Here is a 27,280-nt window from a genome sequence, read left to right as displayed (position 1 = left end):
CCAAGTTTAAGTTTCTTCTTTAAAAAGTGTCATTATCTGCCTTACAAAAAGAAGGTGAAGTTGTTCACCTCTGCTACCAAGGCTCCAGCAACCATGTCTTCATTCTCTCTTGCAGCTGAAGACTTACAGTGAGAAACTGGACAAAGAGCAAGCAGCCCTCGAGAAGATAGAATCCAAAGCTGATCCAAGGTAAGAGGTTTCAGCATGCGCTTATTTTTGCTTTGATGAAAGTGACTTTGCTGATACTTGTTGGCTTAATTTGTTTAAACACAGAACAAAGCAGCCAAAGGCTGTTGGTCTGGCCCCTGCAGGTCAGATCATTTTACTGTTCGACCAGAAAGTGGTGACTCTGCCATGCTGAGATGTGCTTGGGCTGCCCTGGGTTAGTCACCTTTTTCCCAATATCCCTTGTGTACAGAGGCAGCATAGTTTTTTGTTTTTCTATTTTTCAAAATGGTCATACCTTCATAATACAGAAAAGGGCGTATGGTGAAAAATCTTCCCACTCCTGTCCCCAGCCACCCAATTCTCTTCCCTAGAGTTCACTATTGTTACAAGTTTTTAAACAGCTCGTGCCTCCTTGGTAGAAAAGGTGCAGTCTTTTCTGTCAAGACACAGCTGCTGTAGTTGTTTGTTCTTTCATGTAGAATTAATTGTCATTAGAGCATTAGAGGAGAGAAAGCACTTAACATTTGACCTTTTTAGCTTCAGACTATTTGGGTGGTAAAGTCTCCCGGGAGCTGCTTATTTGAATGAGACTATGAAATCAAAAAGTTGCAGGCACAGAATGAGCAGTGCTTGTTTGATGAACATTTTTAGCAAAAAGTACCCACAGGTAACTTGACTCTATAATTAGAAACCTTTGTTTCATGAAATGGAGCAAAGCACTGTCAGATAGTTGATATTTTTATTGTCAAATTAGTACTTTTAATGACCTTAAGCAACTTGTTTCCTTTTCAGAATGGATTTTAAAAATAGTTTTCAGTACTGTATATGCCCCGAATACAGTTGAATAATTGGTATCATTAAATATACCTGGTACTATTGAAACTCATTGATGTTTCTATAGTTGACATTTTAATTGTGGAATCTGTAATGTTTTCTTGGATCCGGCGTTGATGGTCTTGGGTTTATAAATGAATAATAATGTCAGTTAAATGGAAGTCATTATCATTTGTGCAGAATCTGTGAGACACTCTTAGAGCTGAGAAAGGAAATTAAAAGGAGAGTCCTTTTTTAGCTGCGGACCTGCTTTTAGCTGTGATTCATAAAATCATAATGGCCTGCCATATGTCATTTTTTTGTCTTTTCTCTTCAGTATCCTACAGAACCTGAGAGCACTTGTAGCCATGAATGAAAATCTGAAAAGTCAAGAACAGGAATTTAAAGCACATTGTCGAGTAAGTGTTGTTTGGTGTCAGCAAATAAACCAGGACTCTTACTGAATCTCTTGGTTTACCTCCATTGTCCTGTTGTGGCATCCTATCCAGTGCAGTTTAAAAAGCAGATTCGGCCAGGCGCGGTGGCTCATGCCTGTAATCCCAGCACTTTGGGAAGCCAAGGCAGGCAGATCACGAGGTCAGGAGATCGAGACCATCCTGGCTAACACTGTGAAACCCCGTCTCTACTAAAAATACAAAAAAGTTAGCCGGGCGTGGTGGCTGGCGCCTGTAGTCCCAGCTACTCGGGAGGCTGAGGCAGGAGAATGGCGTGAACCTGGGAGGCAGAGCTTGCAGTGAGCCAAGATCATGCCACTGCACTCCAGCCTGGGCGACAGAGCGAGACTCCATCTCAAAAAAAAAAAAAAAAAAAAAAGCAGATTCATCGAGCAGTTATTTGTCAGTTGTGTAAGCCGAATAGAGCACCATGGTTAGTAACTTTGTGCCAAACCCCAAAACAAACAATGTCACCTAACTTTGGTATTTGAAAGAAAAGTCTTATGAAGTTTTTGCAAAAATATATTTTGTTGACAGACGGCCTTTGTGAAAAGAGTAACATCATACAAAACCAGGGCTGTCCTGAAAACCTGGGATGTCTATGTCCTATGTATAAGTCCTGGCTGTCATCTTCTGGAAACTTGTAGTCTAGTCGTGGGGGTGATGTGTGTTCTGGCGACTAGTGTGAGATAGGAAATGAGGCCTGGCAAGTTCTGTGTGAGCTCCAGGGGAGGAAAAGGCACTTCAGCACAGGAGCCACCAAAAAGCTAGATCTTACTTAAGGGCCAAGGAGGACAGCAAGTGGAGGAGGTACTTGATGAGGCAGAGCTCCAGGCTGGAAGATGGACAGCTGAATAAGGTTGAGGCCTGCTGGAGAGAGGAAACAGACAAGACTAATTGGAACTAGGCTCTAGATCACTTGTTCATTTCAATGCCCAGTGATTACTGTATACCTCACCAGCCCTTCAGAAAGAAAGACCTCTTTTGATGGAGGAATAGCTGCCTGTAGCCTCCTGAAAAGAACTTTCCCAGGCTGATAATTGGAGATCAGGGCAGCTACCTCATTAGCTTTTCGTCCCAGAATAAACTCATGAAATGTGAAAATAAGACTTGTGGACCAAATAGTTGAATAATTGCGTCTAATTACTAGCTTGTCTGAATTTTGTAAACGTTCATGTCACTTTTAAAGGAGGAGATGACACGGCTACAGCAAGAAATTGAAAACCTGAAAGCTGAGAGAGCACCATGTGGAGATGAAAAGGTAAAGGCTCTGAATTAGTCCTTGAGACTCTCAGGTGCTATTACGGGAAAAAGATAGTTCTAGAGGACCAAAGAGCAGACCGCTGGTGCTAACTTATCCTGTAAATAGACATTCCTCAACTGTTTTCCTTCTGTGACCTTCTTAGATTTGCATCCATCTCTTCTCTCTTTCCTCTGGGAGTAGAAGGCAGCAGAAGGTGTGGAAGGCAGCAACCCAGACACGAATTACCAGATTACACAATTCTGGCCTCCCTCTGTTTAGGGAGATGTTTCTGGGAAAAGTCTGAGCTCTATTTCCTGCTCACCCGTTCCTTAAATTTTCTGCCAGTTTACTCATTTCACCTTCCTCCTTTCCTGCTCAGGGATAATGCCCCACTCCCAAAAGGCAGCAACAAACATGAAGAAGGAGAGAGCAGTGTTGGATTTAACAGAAGCACCCTAGGCTTGCAGGAGCAGTCTGGGTTGAGGGAACACACCTGGACAGCTGGTTCTCTGAACAGAGGACTTGATCTTCCAAGGAGCTAGCATGAATTTTCATTGAACCTTAAATTGTAAGAAACAGGGAACTTGAGGCTTAGGGAGGACAAGAGTGTCCAGCCACCCAGCGCCAGACCGCATGCCCTGCCGCCTGGCCCAGAACTCTGCACTGGACTATGCCCATGGCTGTACAGGACACTGCCATGCCCAGCGGGGAGACGAAGATCTTGCAGGGCCGTTATCACTCTCCTGAGTGGTTGCATTATTTCACCCGAGCCATACAACTCTTCACATCTGTGAGGGGACTGGCGTGGGTGAATAGGAGAGCCTAGGAGGCAGTGGTATCCCAGGCTCATCATCGCACAGTCCACCTCTCCTGTTGTTGCTAAAACTTTAAACCTTTAAAGCTCAAATCATCAGTTTGAGTTTTGAGCCTCTGCACAAATTAGACTCTCAAGATCTCATTTCTCTTTTCAGCACATCTTGTTAGCGAGATTCTTACATTCAAAAAGAGCTATACGGTTTACCGTGTCAGTCTGTAACTGACAGACACCTAAGAACAATTTAAAATCTGCTGCTCATCTAAGGGCAGTTCCCTTTCTGCTCTCTTCAGACATGCTCGGGGGACATCAACACATTTCTCAGCTGCACCCTTATGCCTCTGCCTGGCCCCTTCCTGCATCTAGATCCTTGGCTTCTGTCTTATTCCCAAATGCTCAGGAGAGGTGTTTATTATGTTTTCATTGTTTCAGACCCTCTCCAGTGGAGAGCCGCCTGGTACCTTGACCTCTGCAATGACTCATGATGTAAGTACCTGCCTGCTCAGGACTGGCATTGTCTCCTGAGGGCAGGCGGCCAGCTTTCCACTCTCCTGTGATGGCTTCTCACGCCTACTTTAATGTGCTCTATGGCCAACTCCACATCTAGGCTTTCCAGGGCATTGTCCTGTTTGATACAGCTAGGCCTCAGATGGAGGCAGGGTCTCACCAGGAGTGGCCCTGAAGGTCACCTTTCTGATGGGTTTTCTTCCAGTCCTGTGTACAAGCATGTTGTTTTCATGCTGGCATCTCAGCTGGGAAGGGGAGAGGCCTGCATTGGCCGCATATGCTGGTCACCACTCGGGCTCTGAGGGGTGGGGTGGTACAGAGGGGAAAACCTTCTCTCTCTGTTGTACTATATACCAGACTCAGCAAACTGTTTCTGTAAAGATGCACATAGTAACTCTTTTTGGCTTTGTGAGCCAGCTCTGCTGTAGTGACCACAGTGGATCTGTAAATGAATGGACATGGCTGTGTTCCAATAAAACTTTATTTACAAAAATGGGTCACAAGGCATATTTGGCCCAAAGGTTGTAGGATTTAGCTCACAGGCTGTAGTTTGCCACCCTCTTCTGAGTTAAACCAGTGCTCTCCGCATTCCAAAACCCTCCAGAAGAAAGAGATAGGAAAGGAAGTGGAGGAAAGGAAAAGCAGGAAAACTGTAAGCATCTGCCTTCTTTAAGGGTTCCTCTTCCCTTTGTACCCTCATAATCTCCCAGGAGAATGAGCTTCAGCACTCTTCCAGTGAAGTCTGTTGGATTTTGCCTGCAGCTGAGCCCCTTGGGTGCGTTGGGTACGGGGGTGTGTTTATATTCCCTATGCTGAGGAAGGAGGCACTCCTTTGACCGCTTTTGTAACTTTGTCTGAGGCGACAAACCATCCAGCCATGTCTCTTACCTTGCTGGGTTCAATGAGGGACTAGTTTCTATTTTCTATATCAATGCTGTCCAAAAGAACTTTTTGCAGTGATAGAAATGTTCTGTTCCGCACTGTCTGCTGTGGCTAGTGGCTATCACATTGGATAACACAGCTCTAAGTAGAGACATAGAAAACTAGCATCATCTCCAAACACAGGCATAGTACAACACATTCTTTAACTAATGATTTGTCTCTACATCATCTTAGGTTTTTGCAGGGGAAGGGCATATACATTTGGAGGTTACTTCACTTAAGAATACTGGATTTGCCCTGGGTCCCAGAAGGAAGAGTTGTTATAACATGATATGAGAGGGTATCAAGGGTCTCATATGAGACAGGACCCAGACAGTAAACTTGGGCATTTAAGAATAGAAATTTAAGGCCTTAGGATGGGGGAGATATGATAAAAACATATTCAACTTTCAAAGACTCCATTAAAGAGTGAAAGTTTTCTATTCCCAGATAATTACAGCCTTTTCCAATTTTTAGGAAGACCTAGACAGACGGTATAATATGGAGAAAGAGAAACTTTACAAGATACGTTTACTACAGGTGAGTAAAAGAAGGACAAAAATATGCATAAATGCTTCTAACTAGGTATAAATGTCCTGTGACATAACTAGAAAGTCTCAATATCGAAGAACTAGAGAAAATAAGTAATGAGGCTGCTGTTCACCAGTCTTCTTTCTGTCTGGAGTGTAACTCAGTGATTTAAGATGTTGGTATTAACATCTCACATTGGTATATTACTTTCACAACCACTCCTTTGAGTTAATCCTAACCCCAGGTGGAGAGTGGATATTACATCCCATTTTCTTTATGAAGAAATTGGCTTGTTTGTTTGGATAACCGGTGGTTTGTGAGAGTGACATCAAATATGGGGGAGATAGGTTTCAAAATTAGCTCTAAAATTTAATTCATGCAGAGTCAAAATTACATTTAAAATCCCCCACATTGCTGGAATCTGGCTCATGGAAGCTCAAAAGCCAAAAATTCCTTGTGTCACACTTTGGTTCAAGCCAACCTTCTGTTCCCTGGGAGGGAAAGGCCGGGTTCGGGTAGGAATGGCCAAAAGGCTGCAGAGGCCAGTGAGAGCCCCTTTCCCCTCTCTCTGGCACCTACTTACTTTGCTGAGCTGAGAGGGTTAAATTAGAGTGAGTCAAATTTGTCCTTGTTACAGACTACTAATCTTTAAAGAGGCACAGAACTAAATAAAATCGGGACAGTACAGCTGCATATTTGGAAACTTTTTGACTGAGTGCTTTATATGTATTCAGCATTGGATCAGGTCTCAGAACTAATAAATAGGATGACCCATCTCCTGGACATGCTGGCTATTTGAGAACCAAGACATGTCTATATATACATCAAAGTTCAAGGGAGATTATGTGCAAATTGCTTTCTAAGGGCAGCTTCAGACTGGCTAGGGGAAAGCTTCAGTAAAGCCAGTGGCTTGCTGAGGGCAAGGGCCTGAGTTAGGCAGTGGCTGTAGAATGCATGGAAATGAACTGATGGGACAGATTGCAGGGCTGTAGCTGATGGAACTTAGTATCAACTGAGATAAAAAGAGGAGTCAAGGATGATGCTGGAATTTCTGACACAAGGGTGAATAATATTTGTGTTATTCATAGAGAAGAAGCATAAAAGAGAAGGAATGGACTAGGGTTAAGGGCGAGAGGAGTATAATAAATAGGAGTGTTAATGAGATCTGTTTGGGGCTTTTCAAAGTTGGGATACTCAACCACATTGAAATGTCCAAGGAGTGCTTGGTTGTCAGCTCTGACTCCCAGAATAGTATGGCCTGGAGATTTGGGTGTCTGCAGTGTTGATGAGGACTGGGGCTGTGGAATGTGGAAGAGGCCCTGAGACTACACCCTGGTGAGCACATGTGGGGATAGGCAGAGCAAAAGGAGGGATCTCCCAGTGAGGATGCGCCTGAGCAGCCAGAAGGGAAAACAAGTGCATGAGGCTTGTGGGAGCCGAGCAGAGAGCTCAGCTGAGAGGAGGGGAAGTGCCACTAGAAATCAAGAAGGCTAGGAGCTGAGAATTGTCCATTAGATGTGTCCCTGAGAAGGTGTGCAGTGACTTTGGCAAAAGCAGTTCAGTGGGGCACTGGGGAGAGCCTAGTCGCAGTGGGTTGAAGAGGGACTGGCATGGACAGAGGCTCCCATGTGCGTGGCTCTCAGTACACTTCTCTTCCCTGTAAAAGGGAAGAGAGAGGCTGGTAGCTGAAAGGTGATGGCGATTAAAGAAGGGCTTTTTAAGGAGTGAGGACATGAATGTATTTAAATGCTGATGAGAAGGGTCAGTAGCCAGTGAAAAGTTACAGATGCAGTAATAGACTGAAGAGTTGTATCTTAAGACTCCTGAAAGAAAACCAGGAGTCAGAGCCTGAGCACCCATGGGGAGCATAGCCTTGGCCTAAGGGAGAAATACATCCTTCCCTCTCCCTGGAGCTGCAGAGACCCAGTTTTGGATTAGGTCACCAGAGCTGAATGTGGGTTTCCCACCAGGAGGCTCCTATTTCCCCAGTGAATTAGAGATTCACATCTGCTGCTGCAGGCGAAGCAGGCAGGAGAGTGGGAGGATGTGGTGGACAAAGGGATGCAGGCACAGAAGAAAGGCAGCACTCAGAGCCCGCTTAGTCTGGAGTCTACATGTGTTCAGTGGGAGCCATGCACAAGTGAGCGGCTTGCTCTCCCGGCAGCTGCCCCTGCACCATGCCACACCACACAGCAGTGCCATGCCTCCCAGACCCGGTCAGTAGGGCAGTTTCCTGAGTCCGTGGAAGGGAGAAAATGCTAGAAAGTATTTGAGGAGTAGGTTGCAGGAGCTTTTTAACCAGGATGAGGAATTTGGGATATATGTGGAGGCGGCAAGGTGGCATAGCTTCCCATCATCTGAAGCATTCCTTTTGTTGCCTGTCCCCGCCTGGCAGGGTGGAGCTGGCTATTCTAGACTCCTTGGGGGCCTGGTGGGCTAGCTGCAGGCTCTGTCCATAGAAGCCCTTCCCATTCAGTATCTTCCCTCCTGGTCCACTCATTTGGTGCCTTCTGTGATTCAGTTCACAGTCACACCTCCTCCCACTCCTAGGAAAGTGGGAAAGTCAATCCAAATCTGAGATGGGGACCTTTAAGCCCATGGCAGGAGTTTGTGCCTGCATTGTAGGGCGCATGGTTGGGCTCAGGTCGGGGTGCAGGCAATATTTTGGCTCCCTAGAGAACATGTAAGGCCTTTTACCAAATAGTACTGTCTCTGCCTCCCTTTTGCATTTAGGCTCGAAGAAATCGAGAAATAGCAATTTTGCACCGCAAGATTGATGAAGTCCCTAGCCGTGCCGAGCTAATACAGTATCAGAAGAGATTTATTGAACTCTACCGCCAGAGTAGGTGCATTGACCACAGACAAGCTCTTGAGGCTGGGAAGGGACAGGCGAGGGGTCTGTTCCACTTTAGCATGGGGGAGCATGCACCAGAGCACAGTCCACAAAGGCCACCACCGGAAAGCTCCGTTTCATCAGCAGACCCACTTGGCAGTCCCGGGAGCAGCACTGTGGTGCTCTCACTGCCCTCTCCGTGGACAGATGGTTGAACCAGTTGAGCTCTTAGACTAAAGCTTCAAAGCAGCCCTCATCCTGGTCAGCCACACAGCCTTCCCCTGAGCTCCCACACCACTTTCCAACTTCACACGGAACATCGTGACCCTGGTGTCTAGAGATCAGTCCTCATTCATTGTTCTTCTCTACAGACTTTGTTGCTGATGTGGTCCTTAACCCTTAACAGCATCATATTCACCCAGTAACCCAGGACCATGACCCCCTCAGCCTGAATAAGAGATCATGTCTCATGAGGCTCAGAATGGCCCTCAAGGCTGCCACTGCCTTTTTCTTCCTAACATTCCTGCCACATCTGCTCTTGCATCATATCTCAGCTAAATGACCATTAGCTGCAGTGCCTCCAAGTCCCCTAGCCACACATCTGATTCTGTCACTTCTCTCTCTGCTAACAAATCTTCAGGAACTCCTCAGGCCTTACTGAATAGAGCCTCTTTCTTTACCATGCCTGGGTTCCTCCCCAGTCTGAGTGGCCTGTCTGGAGGCCCCTTTCCTGATCTGAACCCTCACTCTGGCCTTGCCAGTCCACACACTGCCTCTGAACAAACCATGAGCTTTGACGTCTTAGCCTTGACTCCTCCTGTTCCTGGTGCCTGGATCCCTTTTCTTCTGTCAGGCTAAATTCTTCAATACCCAGCTCAGATCCTGTAAACCTATTCTAGGCACCCCACCCCAGGCAAGAACTGATCACCTCTTCTCCAAGCTCCTACTCTTGTATGTCCCCATGATACCTCAAACTCAACAGGTACAAAACTGAATTTGGCCCTCCTACTCCATATTCCTCTTAGGCAAACTGGACCCCTCTTTCTTCTCTGACTCAAGCTGCTCACCAGTTCTGCGTCTTAGTAATTGTCAAGTCTATTTCTTCTGGACTGCGCTGTAGCCACCTTCCTTTGCTGCCCAGAGTCTAATTAGATCTTTTTCAACATATATTTGATCATTTTACTCTAAAAGCTGTAATACTTAGGCTCCCTGCAACTTCTTGGGTAATCTTTAGAATCCTAAATACACTGTACTAAGTCCTGCATCGTCTTGGCCCACTTCACCCAGCTTCACCCCTCTTGCACATCTGCATCTTGGCCTGTGAGCTGGTACCTGAGTCCATAGTGCCATTATCCTACAATTCCCACTTGGTATTTCAAAATCCACCTAGGATTTTGCCTTGAGGCCTTGGCCTCTCCAGCATCCTTCCTGGTAGAGCACTGGCTCTATTGGAGGAGTTCAGATCACACTTCCTTCATGTGCCCGGCCCCACTAGGCTGGGATTTCATCCAGTCCTCACACTGGACTCAAATGATCAGAGGCAGGGATCAGCAGTGACAGTTTTCAGCAGAAAGTAGTTTCTGCTTTAAGTTAAATCTTTCCCTTTACTTTTCTATTCCTGCTTGTTTCAAAGCTTTTAGCAATGATAATACCTGCATCTATTTATTTCACAGAACAAATTTCACACAGGTTAAAATCATCTGATAAAGACATGTTTACACCAAGGACATTTTCAAGCAGTTACATCAAAATACCTGTATCAATGTATTATTACCAAATATCTACAACCCCCACCCAGTTCTTTGGCTGGATGAGGTAAGGGTGGCTGGTTCATTTATGGGAGTAATTCTCAACTTTGGGTACTCACTGTCACCACCCGGGTCCCACCTTCAACATTCTCCTTTCATTGGTCCTGAGACTTGTTAAAAGCTTCCCAGGCAATTCAGTTTGCACGCTGTGGGGTTTCTGCAGAGTGAGCTCCCAGGCCTGACAAAGCTGTCCTGGCAGTGCATTCATGGAGGAGAGGGGCAGGTAGGGTGTTCTGATACCTGTTCTTATTCGTGTGCTGATTTCTTTACCTTTACAGTTTCAGCAGTGCACAAAGAAACCAAGCAGTTCTTCACTTTATATAATACCCTGGATGATAAAAAGGTTTATTTGGAAAAAGAGGTAAGAACATTTATGAAAAGAAAATGGCTAAGCAGCTAACAGTGCAGTTGACTCCAGGAAGTCAAATGAACTTGATGTTTGGGACAGGTATGTTCAGCATTAGCAGAAAGAGTGCCTATTTTATATGCTAAGTGCTGGCATACCCAGTCAGAAAGTGCAAGATTCCTTGGGAACCCAGACTGTCTGCTGTGAAGTGAGACTGGTAGACAGCCATTCTAGAGTGCTGTGGGGGAAATGCCATTGTTAAAAGGAACACAATGGAAGCTCTGGAGTTGGTGAGACTACTTTGAGATTTAAAGGAAGGGAGGAACCAGCTGAATGAAATGGGGGTGGTGGGCTTGTTATAGTTTACAGGGAGAAAATACCTGTTTAATCATCAGTGGCCGACAAAGGCGTGAACTAAAAGGTTTGTAAAATTCAAAGCAGGGGTGAAAGGGTCACTGTCACTCCCTTCGTCTTTTTTTTTTTTTTAATTTTTTTCTTTTTTTTCTTTTATTATTATACTTTAAGTTTTAGGGTACATGTGCACATTTGCAGGTTAGGTACATATGTATACATGTGCCATGCTGGTGCGCTGCACCCACTAACTCGTCATCTAGCATTAGGTATATCTCTTTTTAACACTTAAAAACTCAGGTTAAATTAATGGCTCAGGGCTTTCCCAAGTTGATGACAAACGGTTGGAGCACAGTATGCAGATATGTCTTAATTTAAAAAAGAGAACAGTCCTGGTCTTCACCATGGCAGCATAGTGTCCTGAAGAGAACACGGGCTTTGGCGTCAGTCAGATTTGGGTTTATTTGGGTTTTAGTGTGGCCTCTTTTTTCTCACCTGTAAAATGGGGATGACACCTAATTGCATTGATGATGATTATAATGAGGACAGAATGAGAAAATGTAAAGTTCCTTACACATGGTGGATTCTCAGTACATACTTGTTCCTACCCTCCCCCTCACCTTGAGGTTGATAGAATGTGTTTTCATTTTGTCACCTTGTAGCCTACACTAATTACCACTTTAATAAGGATAATATTACAAATGTATCTTTTACCTGAACCCAAATTGAGGCATCTGTAATTACTGTCACCTTTACTGCCTGCTGTCAGACAAACCAGGTAGATCTCTGTCATCCTAGAGGGCGCTCCTTGGGAAGCTGTTTTATTTTTTTCTGTATCCGGGGCTTACACAGTGGTAGGCATATAACAGACATTTGATAAATGTTTGAATAGATGAATGCATTTCATGGGATTTGCATCAGACCTGGGGAATAGCTCTGTCCCACATCCTGGCCTTGGGGCCCTCCTACCTGGCAAAGGAAAGATTTGCCAACCCTGACTTAGGGATAGGCCAGCCCCTTCCCAAAGACCTTAAACCCCATTGACCTTCTTTCATCAGCAGTGTTTAAAGTTGTTCCACTGTTTAAAAACTAGGAATATTGCGAGGCAGACTGGGGAGCTGGGCTTTCTAATTCCAAGCCATGTTACCAGTTAGAATGTTACATTTGAATAAATTTGGTATTTTATTTTAAATGGATTTATGCCTGTGATAGTTTAACTTTAAAACCTTCCTGTGGAGTACTAAGGACAAGAAATATTCTACATTGCAGACTGTGAACCTAAAGTTCACATATGGTAATTACTTAGTTCTGAGCCCCTAAATTGAGTAGTTTTATGGCCAGAAAGATGACCCAGGTTTCCTTACTCCTGCCTCAGAGCCCTTCCCAGGACTGTATCATTGGGGCAGATAAGAGGATTTGCTGCGGGGCTCAGGCAGTGTCCACGGGGCCTTGAACAGTGCATCCCCTTGGAGGCGCTCAGCCACCCAGCAGCTTAGCTTGCTGCACTGGCGAGAAGATTCTGTGGGAAGGAATAGGGTGTAAACGACTCTCACTTTCCACACTGTCTGACTCCCGTAAGCTGTTATCCTTGAAAATAAAGTGCAATGTTTGGCAAGATAGAAAGGGCTGTGGTGGCAGTTTGCCTAGAGAGCCCTAGTGTTAGCTTAGTGTCCTCTCAGCTGGGATCCAGTTCCCTTCAAAGCACCCTCTCCCTACATTCCTGTGGGAATGCCCTGTAGGAAGAGGGAATTTTCTGTGAGAAGGAGGTGGATTCCCTGAGGAAATCTGTGAGACAGAACATGTGGCTAATTTTTTTTTCATATGTTACTTTAATCTTCATAAACAAGGCATGTGTTCCTTGCAGAAGCAGTATGTGGAGACAGGCAAGCTTGCAGCAGTTGCAATAGTGTGGAAATCTTTTTGCCTGTCTTATAATTTCGTTTGTTTTTTTACTTCCCCAGATTAGTCTGCTGAATTCAATTCATGAGAACTTCTCACAGTAAGTACTGTCAGTCCTCCTTCCCACTAATACCCTGCCAGCCTGCACTTTGAATTCAGCCCACCTCACATTGCTATAATGTGCTTGACAAAGGTACATGCAAGACTTAACACTGGGTATGTGATTTTTACTCTTTTAGCCCTTCTGCTAAGTATCTTGTTTACACTCTCCTTGAGTACCTGCAAAACTAAAATGATAGTAGAGTGAAGGAAGAGCTGACGAAAAAAGTTAACTTTCAAATAATTTGACTGTACCCACCTACTAAAATCTCTCTGTATGTTACCAAATTAATATTTGTTAATGAACACATAGAGATGCTTTAAAATTTACATAATGGAATTTATATAGTTTTTTAGATTTGTAAAATCTCATGGTAGATTTTTTTTGGTTAATGTGTACAGTGTTCTCTAAAAACTAGATGTCAAGGCCCACCTGTTCCCAAATCAAGCCCTCAAGCATGTCCATTTGCCCACCCACCATCCAGCAGCCCCAGGACTTGCTCCTTGGAGAGCATGCTTCCCTTCTCTCTGGCACAAATCTCTGCTGTCCTCTGGCAGATGACAGGGGACACATTGAGACTGATATCTTATTGAGTTACAGGTTCTAGATTTTAAGCTTCTTTTCTTAAAAAAAAAAAAAAAAAGAAGCCCGCAGCTTCCCCTGGTTTTAGGAAATCTCAGAGTGTGTCTCCCAGTTTCAAGTATCTGCCAATCCTCAAATTTTGTAAATCAAATGAAATTCATTACTTAAGCAGTACATGCCGTATTTCAAATAAATAATGTTTTTGTTCATTTTAGTCACATTTTACTGCAAGAAAATACATATTAGTTATGAAAGTTACAGGGAAAGTATGACAAAAAAGATTAATATGCAATTATAAGACCAGGCTAATTTCCATGCCTTCTCAGAGGTTTAGCATCCTTAATTGCCTGGGATCCCAGGGGCCCCCGTGGCTCCACTGTGCGTTACAAAGACCTGATTGCCTCTCCCAAGAGTCATAATCTGGATACAGAGCTGACTGCTTGGCGTTTCTCCCTGCCTCAGAGTCCTGTGTGCCGGTCATAACTCTACTGGTTTTTCTTTCAGGGCCATGGCCTCCCCTGCTGCCCGGGACCAGTTTTTACGTCAGATGGAACAGATTGTGGAAGGAATTAAGCAAAGTAGAATGAAGGTCAGATGGCTTCTTTTCTGTAATGCAGCCCAGGTTTTATAGTGGTGACAGGGAAGGTCCTGGGAAGAAAAGGCCTCTTCTGGTAGTTGGGGAGTGTGCCCTCAATCCTGAAAAGACACATTTCTACAGAGGTATTCCCACCATGCATCTTACTCTGTAATGGGCAGGGCCTGTCTCATGAGCTGCCTACACCCAGGGGTTCAAAAGTTGCTGTTAGCAGTAGCTCCCAGATATTGAACACCTATTGTGTACCAAGCATTGTGCTGACATTCCTAAAAGACCTCTGAAGTGAACAGTATCACACCCATTTTACAGATGAGGAGACCACCTTTCACCAGCAGGCTTCCGCTCTTGACTAGATTCACTTCCTCGGTGGATCTGTGGTCCCTGACATTCTGCCACAAGAGATTCATTCCTTAGGAGTCTTAGGATCTTGAGAGCATTTTGGTTTTCAGGAACCCCCTCTAAAAAAGAGAAATCATTGCTGAACTGAGTTCTGCCAAATTGAGAGGAAATGGAGTCTCAGAAGTCTGAAGAGAACAGAGAGGCCCCACTCAGTCAGGGTGCAGCATGGGATTTTCCTACAGAGACAGCTGCAGTTTCCTACCACCGTTCTCAGATGAATCCTAAACAGTGCTTCCAAATATCTCTTGCTTATGGTCCTGTTTTAAAAATGTATCACACCAGAGTGGTTCTCTGACATGGCAGTAAAATCTTCCGGGGACGTTGGGTGTCTCCTCTTATGATCTTGGGGCAGAGGGCTCCAGTGAGTGATGCCAGAATGTAAACACATGAGAAAGAAAGAATTGTCCATAGGTCCTGTCATCATAAAAAACCCTGTTACAGAAGACAAACATTCAAGTTGCCTGTAATCTCATCTCACAAGAGATGAGCTAAGGGCAGAAGTGCTCCATATCCCTTTCCCTGTAGAAAAATATCATTAATCTCTCTGTGAATGACTTCAGTAAAACGATGTCAAAGGAGGAGAAAAAAAGTATCACTAGTAACAAGCACGATTTCTCAAGACTATTCAGCCATAAAAATGAGAACGACATAAGTCAGTGCTTGCCTATATATGCACACTCACCCAAGCCAGGATAGGCTGTCTTGCAGAGAGAGAATGCAGTCCCCTCTCAGTGACCTGGGGTGTGAGTAGGTGGAGGGCAGAGAACCTGGCTGACCAAAAGCCTCTGACAACCCAGGTGTCAGTGTATTAGGCGCTTCCACCTTGCCATTGCTCCGCAGGAAGCTGCTCTGGTTCATAGTCAAGAACAACAGGAATTCATGGAGTTTTTTCCTTTGGCCTCCGCTTCCTGTTTACACTGCTGTCTGTAAACAGGAAGCAGAAGTCAAAGGAAAAAACCCCATGAATTCCTGTTGTTGACTATGAGCCAAAACAGGGGAAGAAATGGGCCTCACCCCTTCACTCTCTTCACTCTCCCCGAGGCTTCATGCTCTTGGCCCCTCAGTGCTGACCAGTGTGGAAAGGCGCTGCTGTATCTGTCTCTCCCCTCCATGGTGGGTGCCAAATGGGTCAATGGCACCCAGGGCAGAGTGGGCTCTCTTTCTCTGGTCTGCATCCCTGGTGGCTGATGTAGCACCTAACCCATGGTTAGGCCCTCAAGGACTATTTGTTGAATGAGTGAATTCTTTCAACAGAGTCAAAGAGCAGTTCTCAGAGAGGGCTCCAGATACGCTTTGAATGTTGAATGTTGATAGACACTCTGAATGGAACAGCAGTCACTTGGATGGATGTGTTTTATTGTGTTTAAAAAAAAAAAAAAGCTTTCCCTGTAACAGTGCCTTAATGGGTCCTGCTCTCATAGATGTGGCAGGGGAGTCTGTCCTCTCAAGCACAGGTTTCTCAGAACCAGCAGGTTCAGAGTGTTACATAGTAGACCAGCGCTGGGTAACAATGACTGAATAGGTGTTTATGCCCCGTCTGAGGGTTTCTGAGTAAAGAAGAGGTCACATATCAGTCAGCATTTTGACCTCACTCAGAGGAGTTAAGGTCTCTGGATCTCTGGATCACTGTGAGCAAGTGCTTGGCACAAGCACTTCACAGACCTAGGGTGTGAAGAGGTGATAAGTAGGGAATAACAATGGTACGTCTGGGTAAGGGGACACTGAGAAGAGTGTGAAAATGAAGCTTAGATCAAAGAGTCAACTCCTGCTTCTCATAGTGAGTTGGCATTCTAGGATGTGAAATGTTGAGAAGAAAAATGGTCTTTATTGAGCAGCTACTATAGACCAGATGATGGATCATTCACTTAACATTTCATGTCCCAAGCTTCTTGTAACGAAACTGGTTATCTAGGTGATATTCTTATTTTAGCTAAAGGACGTAGCATTCAAAAAAGTTAAATTAGCTGTCCAAGGATACACAGTGAGTGGCAGAACTAGGATTTGAACCCAGCCTTTCTGGCCTCAAGCTCATGCTATTTCTAGGTTGCCACACTAACTCCCACAGTGGATCCTGGATAAATTCATAATTCAAGCGCATTGCTACCTCACTAGGACATAATCAGTCACGGTGAAGTGTTTTGCTGAAGTACAGAGCAGAGAGGAAAGGCCTGAGATAGAGCTGCTGGCTGTCCTAATAAGAGAGAGGGACCTAGCTGTGAGGTCCTAGCCAGTGCAGCAGAAAAGGTGTCTGCTGCTTTGAGAGTTGGAGCCCACGAAGGAACAGTAGTGGGAGCTGCAGTGGGCTGGTGTGTCACTGTGACAGGATCATGAGTGGGTGTCAGAGACCCATGCAGGCAGCATTAGGGGTTCCATCGACAGGGATCAGGACTTGCTGCTGAGCCAGGGCTCCAAGTGTGGTAGGACACCCCAGAGGGGACTGGCCACTCTGGGAGACCTAGGCACAAGGGAGGGCACCAAACTGGAGACCTAGCATGGGTGTGCACCAGGCATCCATATGCAGACCTGTGGAAAGAGCAGGGCACAGGGTCTTGGGACTCAGGAACTGAATGCAAGGTCAGGATTTGACTAGGCAAATCAGTCCCCATATGTGGTGGGTCTTTCTCTGAACAGCACTGGGATAGGCCTTGGGGACACCAGGTTGCATTTGTCCTGTGTAGTCAACAGAAGCCTATAGTGTGGAGGGAACTACTGAATAAAATGCAGTCAATTTTACCTGTAGCTTGTGTTTACCAAATCCCTTCCAAAGTGTAACACAGAAATCATGGTCAGGCATCAGCAAAGCCACAGCAAAGCATCTCTCAGAATTTGATTCAGCAAGCTTTTGAGCACCAGCCAATAAGTCAGGCACCCGGTCTGTACCGTAACTCTTACTGCCCTCATTTCCTGGCTGATTCTCTGGGTTTACCTTCCAGACATATAGCACATAGCATTGCCAGCCCTGCTCTAGTGTCCTCAGAGAGCCTCTCTGAGCTTCCAGGCTGAGGAGGCCGTGCACCCACCCTCCTCTCCGTCACCTCCCCCCGTGTCGTTTTCCTCACAGGACCGATCAGTGTTGCGAATATTTTGTGTGTCTGTTTGTCAGGGTGCTTGCTTAATGTGAATTTCTAGAATGTATGCTCTGTGAGAGCAGTGACTTTGCCATGTTCACCACTACACGTAGCTACTCAGTAGGTTCTAAGTCAGTGTTTGTTGAATGAATAAGCTTTTGGATACCTTAGAAAAGTCTCTTTAGATCAAAGCCTAGCATCCATTTATGAGGTCAAAATCCTGAAAATATCCTAAATTGTCTACCAGCAGAAAGATGGGTAAGTTAGCAATCAGCAGGAATATTGTATTGTTTTTAAAATGATAATTTGTAGAAAATTTATAATGACACAGAAATACTTACATTAAATCAAAAGAGGATACACAGTTTTATTATATAAGCACAGTTTTTAAATCAGGGTTTCTCAACCTCAGCACAGTTAACATTTCGGGCTAGATAATTCTTTGCTGTGGGGGTGTCCTGTGCAATGTAGGTTGTTTAGCAGCATTGCTGGCCTCTACCCAGTGATACCAGTAGCACCCACTTCTCACAGTTGTGACAATCAAAACTGTCTCCAGACACTGCCGGGTGGGGGATGGGGGGCAAAATAGCTCCTAGTTGAGAATCACCAACCTGTCCATTGTGAAATTGTAATAAGAAAAAAAAATGGAAACAGTTAATACTCAGTGATAGAAAAATTGCTGAATAAATTGTAGAGCCTCCATGTAATATCATGCAAATAAATTAACCAACCTCAAAAATGATATATTGAAGCTTCCTTTACTGGAAGGAAATCCATGAAACTGTTAACAACTGTTGCCTTTTGGATGTTTCCAGTAGCCCTTGGGCAGAACATGTCTTTTCATCACCATTTCCCACAATGTTTCAACAGATGGAAAAGAAAAAGCAAGAGAACAAAATGAGAAGAGACCAGTTGAACGACCAGTACTTGGAGCTGTTAGAAAAGCAGAGGCTATACTTTAAGACTGTGAAAGAGTTCAAGGAGGTAAGAGGAAGGCTGGGCAGCACATTAAGGCTAACGTGAGATATATGTTCACCTCAAAAGCAGCCACTAAAAAACAGCAGTTTTTTGGTTTTCCTCTGGTCTGTGAAGGGAAATAACGAGACAGAGTGTGATCTGGCAGTGAAGTGTGGCGTCTAGGTAGCTGAAGACTGCGTTTTTCTGTGGCCCATCTTGAGGTCTAATTAAATGTTTTAAGACATCACATCACTTTAGTTTTCCTAACACTTAGTAAGCACATTAACTCACAAAATGACTCCATCAGTCCATATCAAGGGCCACTTGGAAACAGCATTTGTTGTGGATTCAGATATAGAATCTTCTTTCCTGCCAATCTTAGGGTGGGGAGGGACCTCAAGAAGCCGTGTGGGAAGAGAGAACTTTGAAGTGTCACAGGCTTGGATTCGAATCCTACATTTACCACTTACCAGCTGTGTTTTTTGGCAATGACCTAATCCCTCCCAGCCTCACTTTCCTCATTGGTGAATTCCGTTGCGTCAGGTGAGAAATTTGAAACATCCAGCACCAGGCCTGGCACCTCCTAACACCCAACACTCAACTGAATTTCGGTTTTCCCTGTTTTTCCTTCCTGCATTTGGGCAGTTACTCTTCGTTGTTCCAGAAAGAAAAGTGCCTGCCCTTAAGAGATTTTCCAAAAAGACTTCATTTGGTCCCTTGCTAGGGTCTCAGCAGCTTTATTTTAAGGAATTCCTTCTCCCTAACCTAAATCCATGTGGTTTCAGTGAGTTTAGAGACTGCTGAAAATACAGCAGAGTTAAAGGTAGATTGTATCCTGGTGTTTGGTCTGCAGAATAAAAAATGTAGTCTTTCCATGCTCATAATTTTGTTCTTATTTTAAGACTTTTCTTCCTTCCTCATCTTTCCCTTGTCTTCTACATATTTCCTTTTTTGTGATTTAACTTCTAGAAGCCACATCCCATAGGCATTTCAAAATCTCATCTTTTCCAGTGTTCCAGCTCCTACTGTACCCCTGGGCAGATGCCAGGTTGTAACGCAGACCTCCTCCTCCTTAAGGAGCATACGCTGTGGTGGGAGAGACGGATGGCAAGCTAAGAACAAGTCATAACAAATAAGTAGTAACAATTCCAGACTTTGCCATGTGAGGAGACTGGTTTAGGTAGTGTGGTCTAGGAGGGCCCTCTAGGGTGAGCAGGACCTAGCCATGGGAAGAGAGAGTTCTTCAGCCACAGCAGTGCAGGAATGGGGAGCGGAGGGTCTGCGGCTCAGTCTGGGACTCCTTTGAGGCTAGCACAGGCTGCAGCTGAGGTCCCAGAAGGGCCAGTGAGTGAACTGGCAGGGAACAATTAGGAATTTGCTGCCCTACTCAGAGCTCCTTGTTCCCTTTAATCAAAACTCACAAAAGGAGAACTGCATCTCAAATGTTGCTTGGAGACATCCTTTTGACAGTGTAGAAACAAAAAGCAAGTTGAGGAGGATAAGTATAAGCTGTCAAAGCAATTGAAAATGAAATGGAAAAGCTCATTCTCGCCCTGCAGGCTCTCAGACGAGAGCTTAGGATGACCTCCAAGGCACCAGTTCCTTCAGAGGTGTTAAGTGGCTTGGGTCTGGGTTCCCACCTGTGCTGGCAGTCATTGTCACACCAGACACAGAGGGTGGTTCCTTCAGATCCAGCTAAGACACCTAGACCAGATTCTTGCCAGGCCTCTTTCCTTCAGTCCAAAGCAAGTCAGAAGAGGCGGAGGGGATGAAATATGTTTTTGCATATTTCTTTTTTTTTATTATACTTTAAGTTTTAGGGTACATGTGCACAACGTGCAGGTTAGTTACATATATGTACAAGTGCCATGTTGGTGTGCTGCACCCATTAACTCGTCATTTAACATTAGGTATATCTTCTAATGCTATCCCTCCCGCCTCCCACCACCCAACAACAGGCCCCAGTGTGTGATGTTCCCTTTCTTGTGTCCATGTGTTTTCATTGTTCAATTCCCAACTACGAGTGAAAACGTGGTGTTTAGTTTTTTGTCCTTGCAATAGTTTGCTGAGAATGATGGTTTCCAGCTTCATCCGTGTCCCTACAAAGGACATGAACTCGTCCTTTTTTATGGCTGCATAGTATTCCATGGTGTATATGTGCCACATTTTCTTAATCCAGTCTATAATTGTTGGACATTTGGCTTGGTTCCAAGTCTTTGCTATTGGGAATAGTGCTGCAATAAACATACATGTGCATGTGTCTTTATTGCAGCATGATTTATAATCCTTTAGGTATATACCCAGTAATGGGATGGCTGGGTCAAATGGTATTTCTAGTTCTAGATCCCTGAGGAATTGCCACACTGACTTCCACAATGGTTGAACTAGTTTACAGTCCCACCAACAGTGTAAAAGTGTTCCTATTTCTCCACATCCTCTCCAGCACCTGTTGTTTCCTGACTTTTTAATGATTGCCATTCTAACTGGTGTGAGATGGTATCTCATTGTGGTTTTGATTTGCATTTCTCTGATGGCCAGTGATGATGAGCATTTTTTCATGTGTCTTTTGGCTGCATAGATGTCTTCTTTTGAGAAGTGTCTGTTCATGTCCTTTGCCCACTTTTTGATGGGGTTGTTTTTTTCTTGTGAATTTGTTTGAGTTCATTGTAGATTCTGGATATTAGCCCTTTGTCAGATGAGTAGATTGCAAAAATTTTCTCCCATTCTGTAGGTTGCCTGTTCACTCCTATGGTAGTTTCTTTTGCTGTGCAGAAGCTCTTTAGTTTAATGAGATCCCATTTGTCAATTTTGTCTTTTGTTGCCATTGCTGTTGGTGTGTTAGACGTGAAGTCCTTGCCCATGCCTATGTCCTGAATGGTATTGCCTAGGTTTTCTTCTAGGGTTTTTATGATTTTAGGTCTAACATTTAAGTCTTTAATCCATCTTGAATTAATTTTCGTATAAGGTGTAAGGAAGGGATCCAGTTTCAGCTTTCTACATAATGGCTAGCCAGTTTTCCCAGCACCATTTATTAAATAGGGAATCCTTTCCCCATTTCTTGTTTTTGTCAGGTTTGTCAAAGATCAGATGGTTGTACATGTGCAGCATTATTTCTGAGGGCTCTGTTCTGTTCCATTGATCTATATCTCTGTTTTGGTACCAGTACCATGCTGTTTTGGTTACTGTAGCCTTGTAGTATAGTTTGAAGTCAGGTAGTGTGATGCCTCCAGCTTTGTTCTTTTGGCTTAGGATTGACTTGGCGATGCGGGCTCTTTTTTGGTTCCATATGAACTTTAAAGTAGTTTTTTCCAATTCTGTGAAGAAAGTCATTGGTAGCTTGATGGGGATGGCATTGAATCTATAAACTACCTTGGGCAGTATGGCCATTTTCATGATATTGATTCTTCCTACCCATAAGCATGGACTGTTCTTCCATTTGTTTGTATCCTATTTTATTTCATTGAGCAGTGGTTTGTAGTTCTCCTTGAAGAGGTCCTTCATGTCCCTTGTAAGTTGGATTCCTAGGTATTTTATTCTCTTTGAAGCAATTGTGAATGGGAGTTCACTCATGATTTGGCTCTCTGTTTGTCTGTTATTGGTGTATAAAATGCTTGTGATTTTTGCACACTGATTTTGTATCCTGAGACTTTGCTGAATCTATCAGCTTAAGGAGATTTTGGGCTGAGACAGTGGGGTTTTCTAGATATACAATCATGTCATCTGCAAACAGGGACAATTTGACTTCTTCTTTTCCTAATTGAATACCCTTTATTTCCTTCTCCTGCTTGATTGCCCTGACCAGAACTTCCAACACTATGTTGAATAGGAGTGGTGAGAGAGGGCATCCCTGTCTTGTGCCAGTTTTCAAAGGGAATGCTTCCAGTTTTTGCCCATTCAGTATGATGACTGTGGGTTTGTCATAGATAGCTCTTATTATTTTGAGGTACGTCCCATCAATACCTAGTTTATTGAGAGTTTTTAGCATGAAGTGTTGTTGAATTTTGTCCAAGGCCTTTTCTGCATCTATTGAGATAATCATGTGGTTTTTGTCTTTGGTTCTGTTTATATGCTGGATTAGGTTTATTGATTTGCATATGTTGAACCAGCCGTGCATCCCAGGGGTGAAGCCCACTTGATCATGGTGGATAAGCTTTTTGATGTGCTGCTGGATTTGGTTTGCCAGTATTTTATTGAGGATTTTTGCATCAATGTTCATCAAGGATATTGGTCTAAAATTCTCTTTTTTTGTTGTGTCTCTGCCAGGCTTTGGTATCAGGATGATGCTGGCCTCATAAAATGAGTTAGGGAGGATTCTCTATTTTTCTATTAATTGGAATAGTTTCAGAAGGAATGGTACCAGTTCCTCCTTGTACCTCTGGTAGAATTCGGCTGTGAATCCATCTGGTCCTGGACTTTTTTTGGTTGGTAAGCTATTAATTATTGCCTCAATTTCAGAGCCTGTTATTGATGTATTCAGAAATTCAACTTCTTCCTAGTTTAGTCTTGGGAGGGTGTATGTGTCCAGGAATTTATTCATTTCTTCTAGATTTTCTAGTTTATTTGCGTAGAGGTGTTTGTAGTATTCTCTGATGGTAGTTTGTATTTCTGTGGGATCGGTGGTGATATCCCCTTTATCATTTTTTATTGCATCTATTTGATTCTTCTCTCTTTTCTTCTTTATTAGTCTTGCTAGCAGTCTATCAGTTTTGTTGATCTTTTCAAAAAACCAGCTCCTGGATTCATTGATTTTTTGAAGGGTTTTTTATGTCTCTGTTTCCTTCAGTTCTGCTCTGATCTTAGTGATTTCTTGCCTTCTGCTAGCTTTTGAATGTGTTTGCTCTTGCTTCTCTAGTTCTTTTCATTGTGATGTTAGGGTGTCAATTTTAGATCTTTCCTGCTTTCTGTTGTGGGCATTTAGTGCTATAAATTTCCCTCTACACACTGCTTTGAATGTGTCCCAGAGATTCTGGTATGTTGTGTCTTTGTTCTCGTTGGTTTCAAAGAACATCTTTATCTCTACCTTCATGTCGTTATGTACCCTGTAGTCATTCAGGAGCAGGTTGTTCAGTTTCCATGTAGTTGAGTGGTTTTGAGTGAGGTTCTTAATCCTGAGTTCTAGTTTGATTGCACTGTGGTCTGAGAGACAGTTTGTTATAATTTCTGTTCTTTTACATTTGCTGAGGAGAGCTTTACTTCCAAGTATGTGGTCAATTTTGGAATAGGTGTCGTGTGGTGCTGAGAAGAATGTATATTCTGTTGATTTGGGGTGGAGAGTTCTGTAGATGTCTATTAGGTCTGCTTGGTGCAGAGCTGAGTTCAATTCCTGGATATCCTTGTTATCTTTCTGTCTCGTTCATCTGTCTAGTGTTGACAGTGGGGTGTTAAAGTCTCCCATTATTATTGTGTGGTAGTCTAAGTCTCTTTGTAGGTCTCTAAGGACTTGCTTTATGAATCTGGGTGCTCCTGTATTGGGTGCATATATATTCAGGATAGTTAGCTCTTCTTGTTGAATTGATCCCTTTACCATTATGTAATGGCCTTGTTTGTCTCTTTTGATCTTTGTTGGTTTAAAGTCTGTTTTATCAGAGACTAGGATTGCAACCCCTGCCTTTTTTTGTTTTCCATTTGCTTGGTAGATCTTCCTCCATCCTTTTATTTTGAGCCTATGAGATGGGTTTCCTAAATACAGCACACTGATGGGTCTTGACTCTTTATCCAGTTTGCCAGTCTGTGTCTTTTAATTGAAGCATTTAGCCCATTTACATGTAAGGTTAATGTTGTTATGTGTGAATTTGATCCTGTCATTATGATGGTAGCTGGTTATTTTGCTCATTAGTTGATGCAGTTTCTTCCTAGCCTCAAGGTCTTTACAATTTGGCATGTTTTTGCAGTGGCTGGTAACAGTTGTTCCTTTCCATGTTTAGTGCTTCCTTCAGGAGCTCTTTTAGGGCAGGCCTGGTGGTGACAAAATCTCTCAGCATTTGCTTGTCTGTATTTTATTTCTCCTTCACTTATGAAGCTTTGGCTGGATATGAAATTCTGGGTTGAAAATTCTTTTCTTTAGGAATGTTGAATATTGGCCCCCACTCTATTCTGGCTTGTAGAGTTTCTGCCAAGAGATCAGCTATTAGTCTGATGGACTTCCTTTTGTGGGTAACCTGAGCTTTCTTTCTGGCTGCCCTTAACATTTTTTCCATTTCAACTTTGGTGAATCTGACAATTATGTGTTGTGGAGTTCCTCTTCTAGAGGAGTATCTTTGTGGCATTCTCTGTATTTCCTAAATTTGAATGTTGGCCTGCCTCGCTAAGTTGGGGAAGTTCTCCTGGATATTATCCTGCAGAGTGTTTTCCAACTTGGTTCCATTCTCCCCGTCACTTTCAGGTACACCAATCAGATGTAGATTTGGTCTTTTCACATAGTCCCATATTTCTTGGAGACTTTGGTCATTTCTTTTTATTCTTTTTTCGCTAAACCTCTCTTCTCGCTTCATTTCATTCATTTGATCTTCCATCACTGATACCCTTTCTTCCAGTTGATCAAATCGGCTACTGAGGCTTGTGCATTCATCACGTAGTTCTCGTGCCATGGTTTTCAGCTCCATCAAGTCCTTTAAGGATTTCTCTGCATTGGTTATTCTAGTTAGCCATTTGTCTAATATTTGTCAAGGTTTTTAACTTCTTTGCCATGGGTTCGAACTTCCTCCTTTAGCTCGGAGTAGTTTGATCGTCTGAAGCGTTCTTCTCTCAACTCATCAAAGTCATTCTCCGTCCAGCTTTGTTCCATTGCTGGTGAGGAGCTGCGTTCCTTTGGAGGAGGAGAGGCACTCTGATTTTTACAGTTTCCAGTTTTTCTGCTCTGGTTTTTCCCCATCTTTGTGGTTTTATCTACCTTTGGTCTTTGATGATGGTGACGTACAGATGGGGTTTTGGTGTGGATGTCCTTTCTGTTTGTTAGTTTTCCTTCTAACAGAGAGGACCCTCAGCTGCAGGTCTGTTGGAGTTTGCTGGAGGTCCACTCCAGACCTTGTTTGCCTTGGTATCAGCAGCAGAGGCTGCAGAACAGCGGATATTGGTGAACAGCAAATGTTGTTGCCTGATCATTCCTCTGGAAGTTTTGTCTCAGAGGAGTACCCAGCTGTGTGAGGTGTCAGTGTGCCCCTACTGGGGTGTGCCTCCCAGTTAGGCTACTCGGGGGTCAGGGACCCACTTGAGGAAGCAGTCTGCCCATTCTCAGATCTCCAGCTGTGTGCTGGGAGAAACACTATTCTCTTCAAAGCTGTCAGACAGGGACTTTTAAGTCTGCAGAGGATTCTGCTGCCTTTTGTTTGGCTATGCCCTGCCCCCAGAGGTGGACTCTACAGAGGCAGGCAGGCAGGCCTCCTTGTGCTGCAGTGAGCTCCACCCAGTTCGAGCTTCTCAGCTGCTTTACCTACTCAAGCCTCAGCAATGGCGGGTGCCCCTCCCCCAGCCTCGCTGCCGCCTTGCAGTTTATCTCAGACTGCCGTGGTAGCAATGAGTGAGGCTCTGTGGGCATAGGACCCTCTGAGCCAGGCGCGGGATATAATCTGCTGGTGTGCCGTTTGCTAAAACCGTTGGAAAAGCACAGTATTAGAGTGGGAGTGACCCAATTTTCCAGGTGCCATCTGTCACCCCTTCCTTTGACTAGGAAAGGGAATTCCCTGACCCCTTGTGCCTCCTGGGTGAGGCCATGCCTCGCCCTGTCTCGGCTAATGCTCAGTGCACTGCGCGCACTGTCTTGCAGCCACTTTCTGACACTCCCCAGTGAGGTGAACCTGGTACCTCAGTTGGAAATGCAGAAATCACCCATCTTCTGCCTCGCTCACACTGGGAGCTGTAGACTGGAGCTGTTCCTATTTGGCCATCTTGGCTCCACCCCCTGAAAATCCTGCATATTTCATTTAAATATATTTCACCTCACATTTAGCATGTCCTTTTATTTTTTGGTGTTAAAATTGTCTTAGAAAATAATTGTGATGGTGGGTAGTCCTTTTTTTTTTCTGAACATTTTACTTGGCAAAAATTTAAAACTGGCACCCACATGTCAGTGTTCCAGCATCTTTCTCCCACAAGCTCTTGTGAGGTAATTTGGGGCCACCACAGGTGTTGAGGAGGAGGTGACGATAGGGACTTGCTTGCTACTCCACAGCCTCTACCCCATATCTTCAGCCAGACTAGTTCTGCTGCTTTTCTGTTTTATATATTACAGTTTAATTTGGACTTTCATCCAGGGTGGAGCCTTCTCCAGCACCCTCTATTTTGCCTTCTCACCATCCCCTCACTGGCCCTCTACTTTTGCGTTCTGAATTCTCACTGCATCCTGGGCCCAAGCACTTGTAGTGTGCAATAATTATTCTTCCTGGAAAACACAACATTGTTGTCTATGATATGGTTTTTTGCCACCTTAGCGGTTGCCTTTGCTGGGTTTGATTTACCCCACGTTAAATGGGCAACAGTTATGTGCCGTGGGCGCCACCAGGTCATGATGCTAAGATTTAAATTCAATAGCACTGATGAATTCAAACCCTACATTTTTGTCAAGCTGGCTTTCGGTACATAACCTTGAGTGAACTTAGCTCTCTGTCTGGCACCTAGTGGGCCTGGATAGAGTTTTCAGCAGGAAAGAGACTGAGGTGATGAGACATTTTCCCTTTTCTTCTAGAAACAAACACCCAAAGCGCCTCTTTTGTATTTGCTTTGAAGAGACGGAGAGTATGATTCTGTAGGCTCACATACTAGGTGACATTGCAGGCTGTCTCTACCGAAAAGTACAAGCATCGCCTAGGGTTCTGTGACGCACACAGTTCCCCACGGTAGAGTTCTGATGCTGTTTTTGCCTCGTTTAAACGGTGAGGTGGGTGACAGTTTAAAC

At 44.1% G+C, this 27,280-nt stretch overlaps 1 protein-coding gene across 3 annotated transcripts in view; it reads left to right on the top strand.

Annotated features, from left to right (window-relative positions):
• The window catches only part of CCDC93 (CCC complex scaffolding subunit CCDC93), a 94,239-nt gene that overhangs the window by 60,211 nt on the left and 6,748 nt on the right, over nucleotides 1-27,280 (top strand). For all 3 annotated transcript variants that reach the window (XM_019022647.4, XM_019022648.4, XM_063694708.1), the window contains 10 exons: nucleotides 116-189; nucleotides 1,319-1,400; nucleotides 2,626-2,697; nucleotides 3,926-3,979; nucleotides 5,399-5,461; nucleotides 8,186-8,294; nucleotides 10,372-10,454; nucleotides 12,752-12,789; nucleotides 13,876-13,960; nucleotides 18,304-18,417. In XM_019022647.4, the coding sequence (XP_018878192.2) occupies nucleotides 116-189; nucleotides 1,319-1,400; nucleotides 2,626-2,697; nucleotides 3,926-3,979; nucleotides 5,399-5,461; nucleotides 8,186-8,294; nucleotides 10,372-10,454; nucleotides 12,752-12,789; nucleotides 13,876-13,960; nucleotides 18,304-18,417 (774 nt within the window). The remainder of the gene's footprint in view (nucleotides 1-115; nucleotides 190-1,318; nucleotides 1,401-2,625; nucleotides 2,698-3,925; nucleotides 3,980-5,398; nucleotides 5,462-8,185; nucleotides 8,295-10,371; nucleotides 10,455-12,751; nucleotides 12,790-13,875; nucleotides 13,961-18,303; nucleotides 18,418-27,280) is intronic.

Source organism: Gorilla gorilla, chromosome 11 (assembly GCF_029281585.2).
Source record: "Gorilla gorilla gorilla isolate KB3781 chromosome 11, NHGRI_mGorGor1-v2.1_pri, whole genome shotgun sequence".
NCBI classification, from domain to species: Eukaryota; Metazoa; Chordata; class Mammalia; order Primates; family Hominidae; genus Gorilla; species Gorilla gorilla.
The sequence above is the reverse complement of the archived record's forward strand: the minus strand, read 5'-3'. Positions and strand labels throughout refer to the sequence as shown.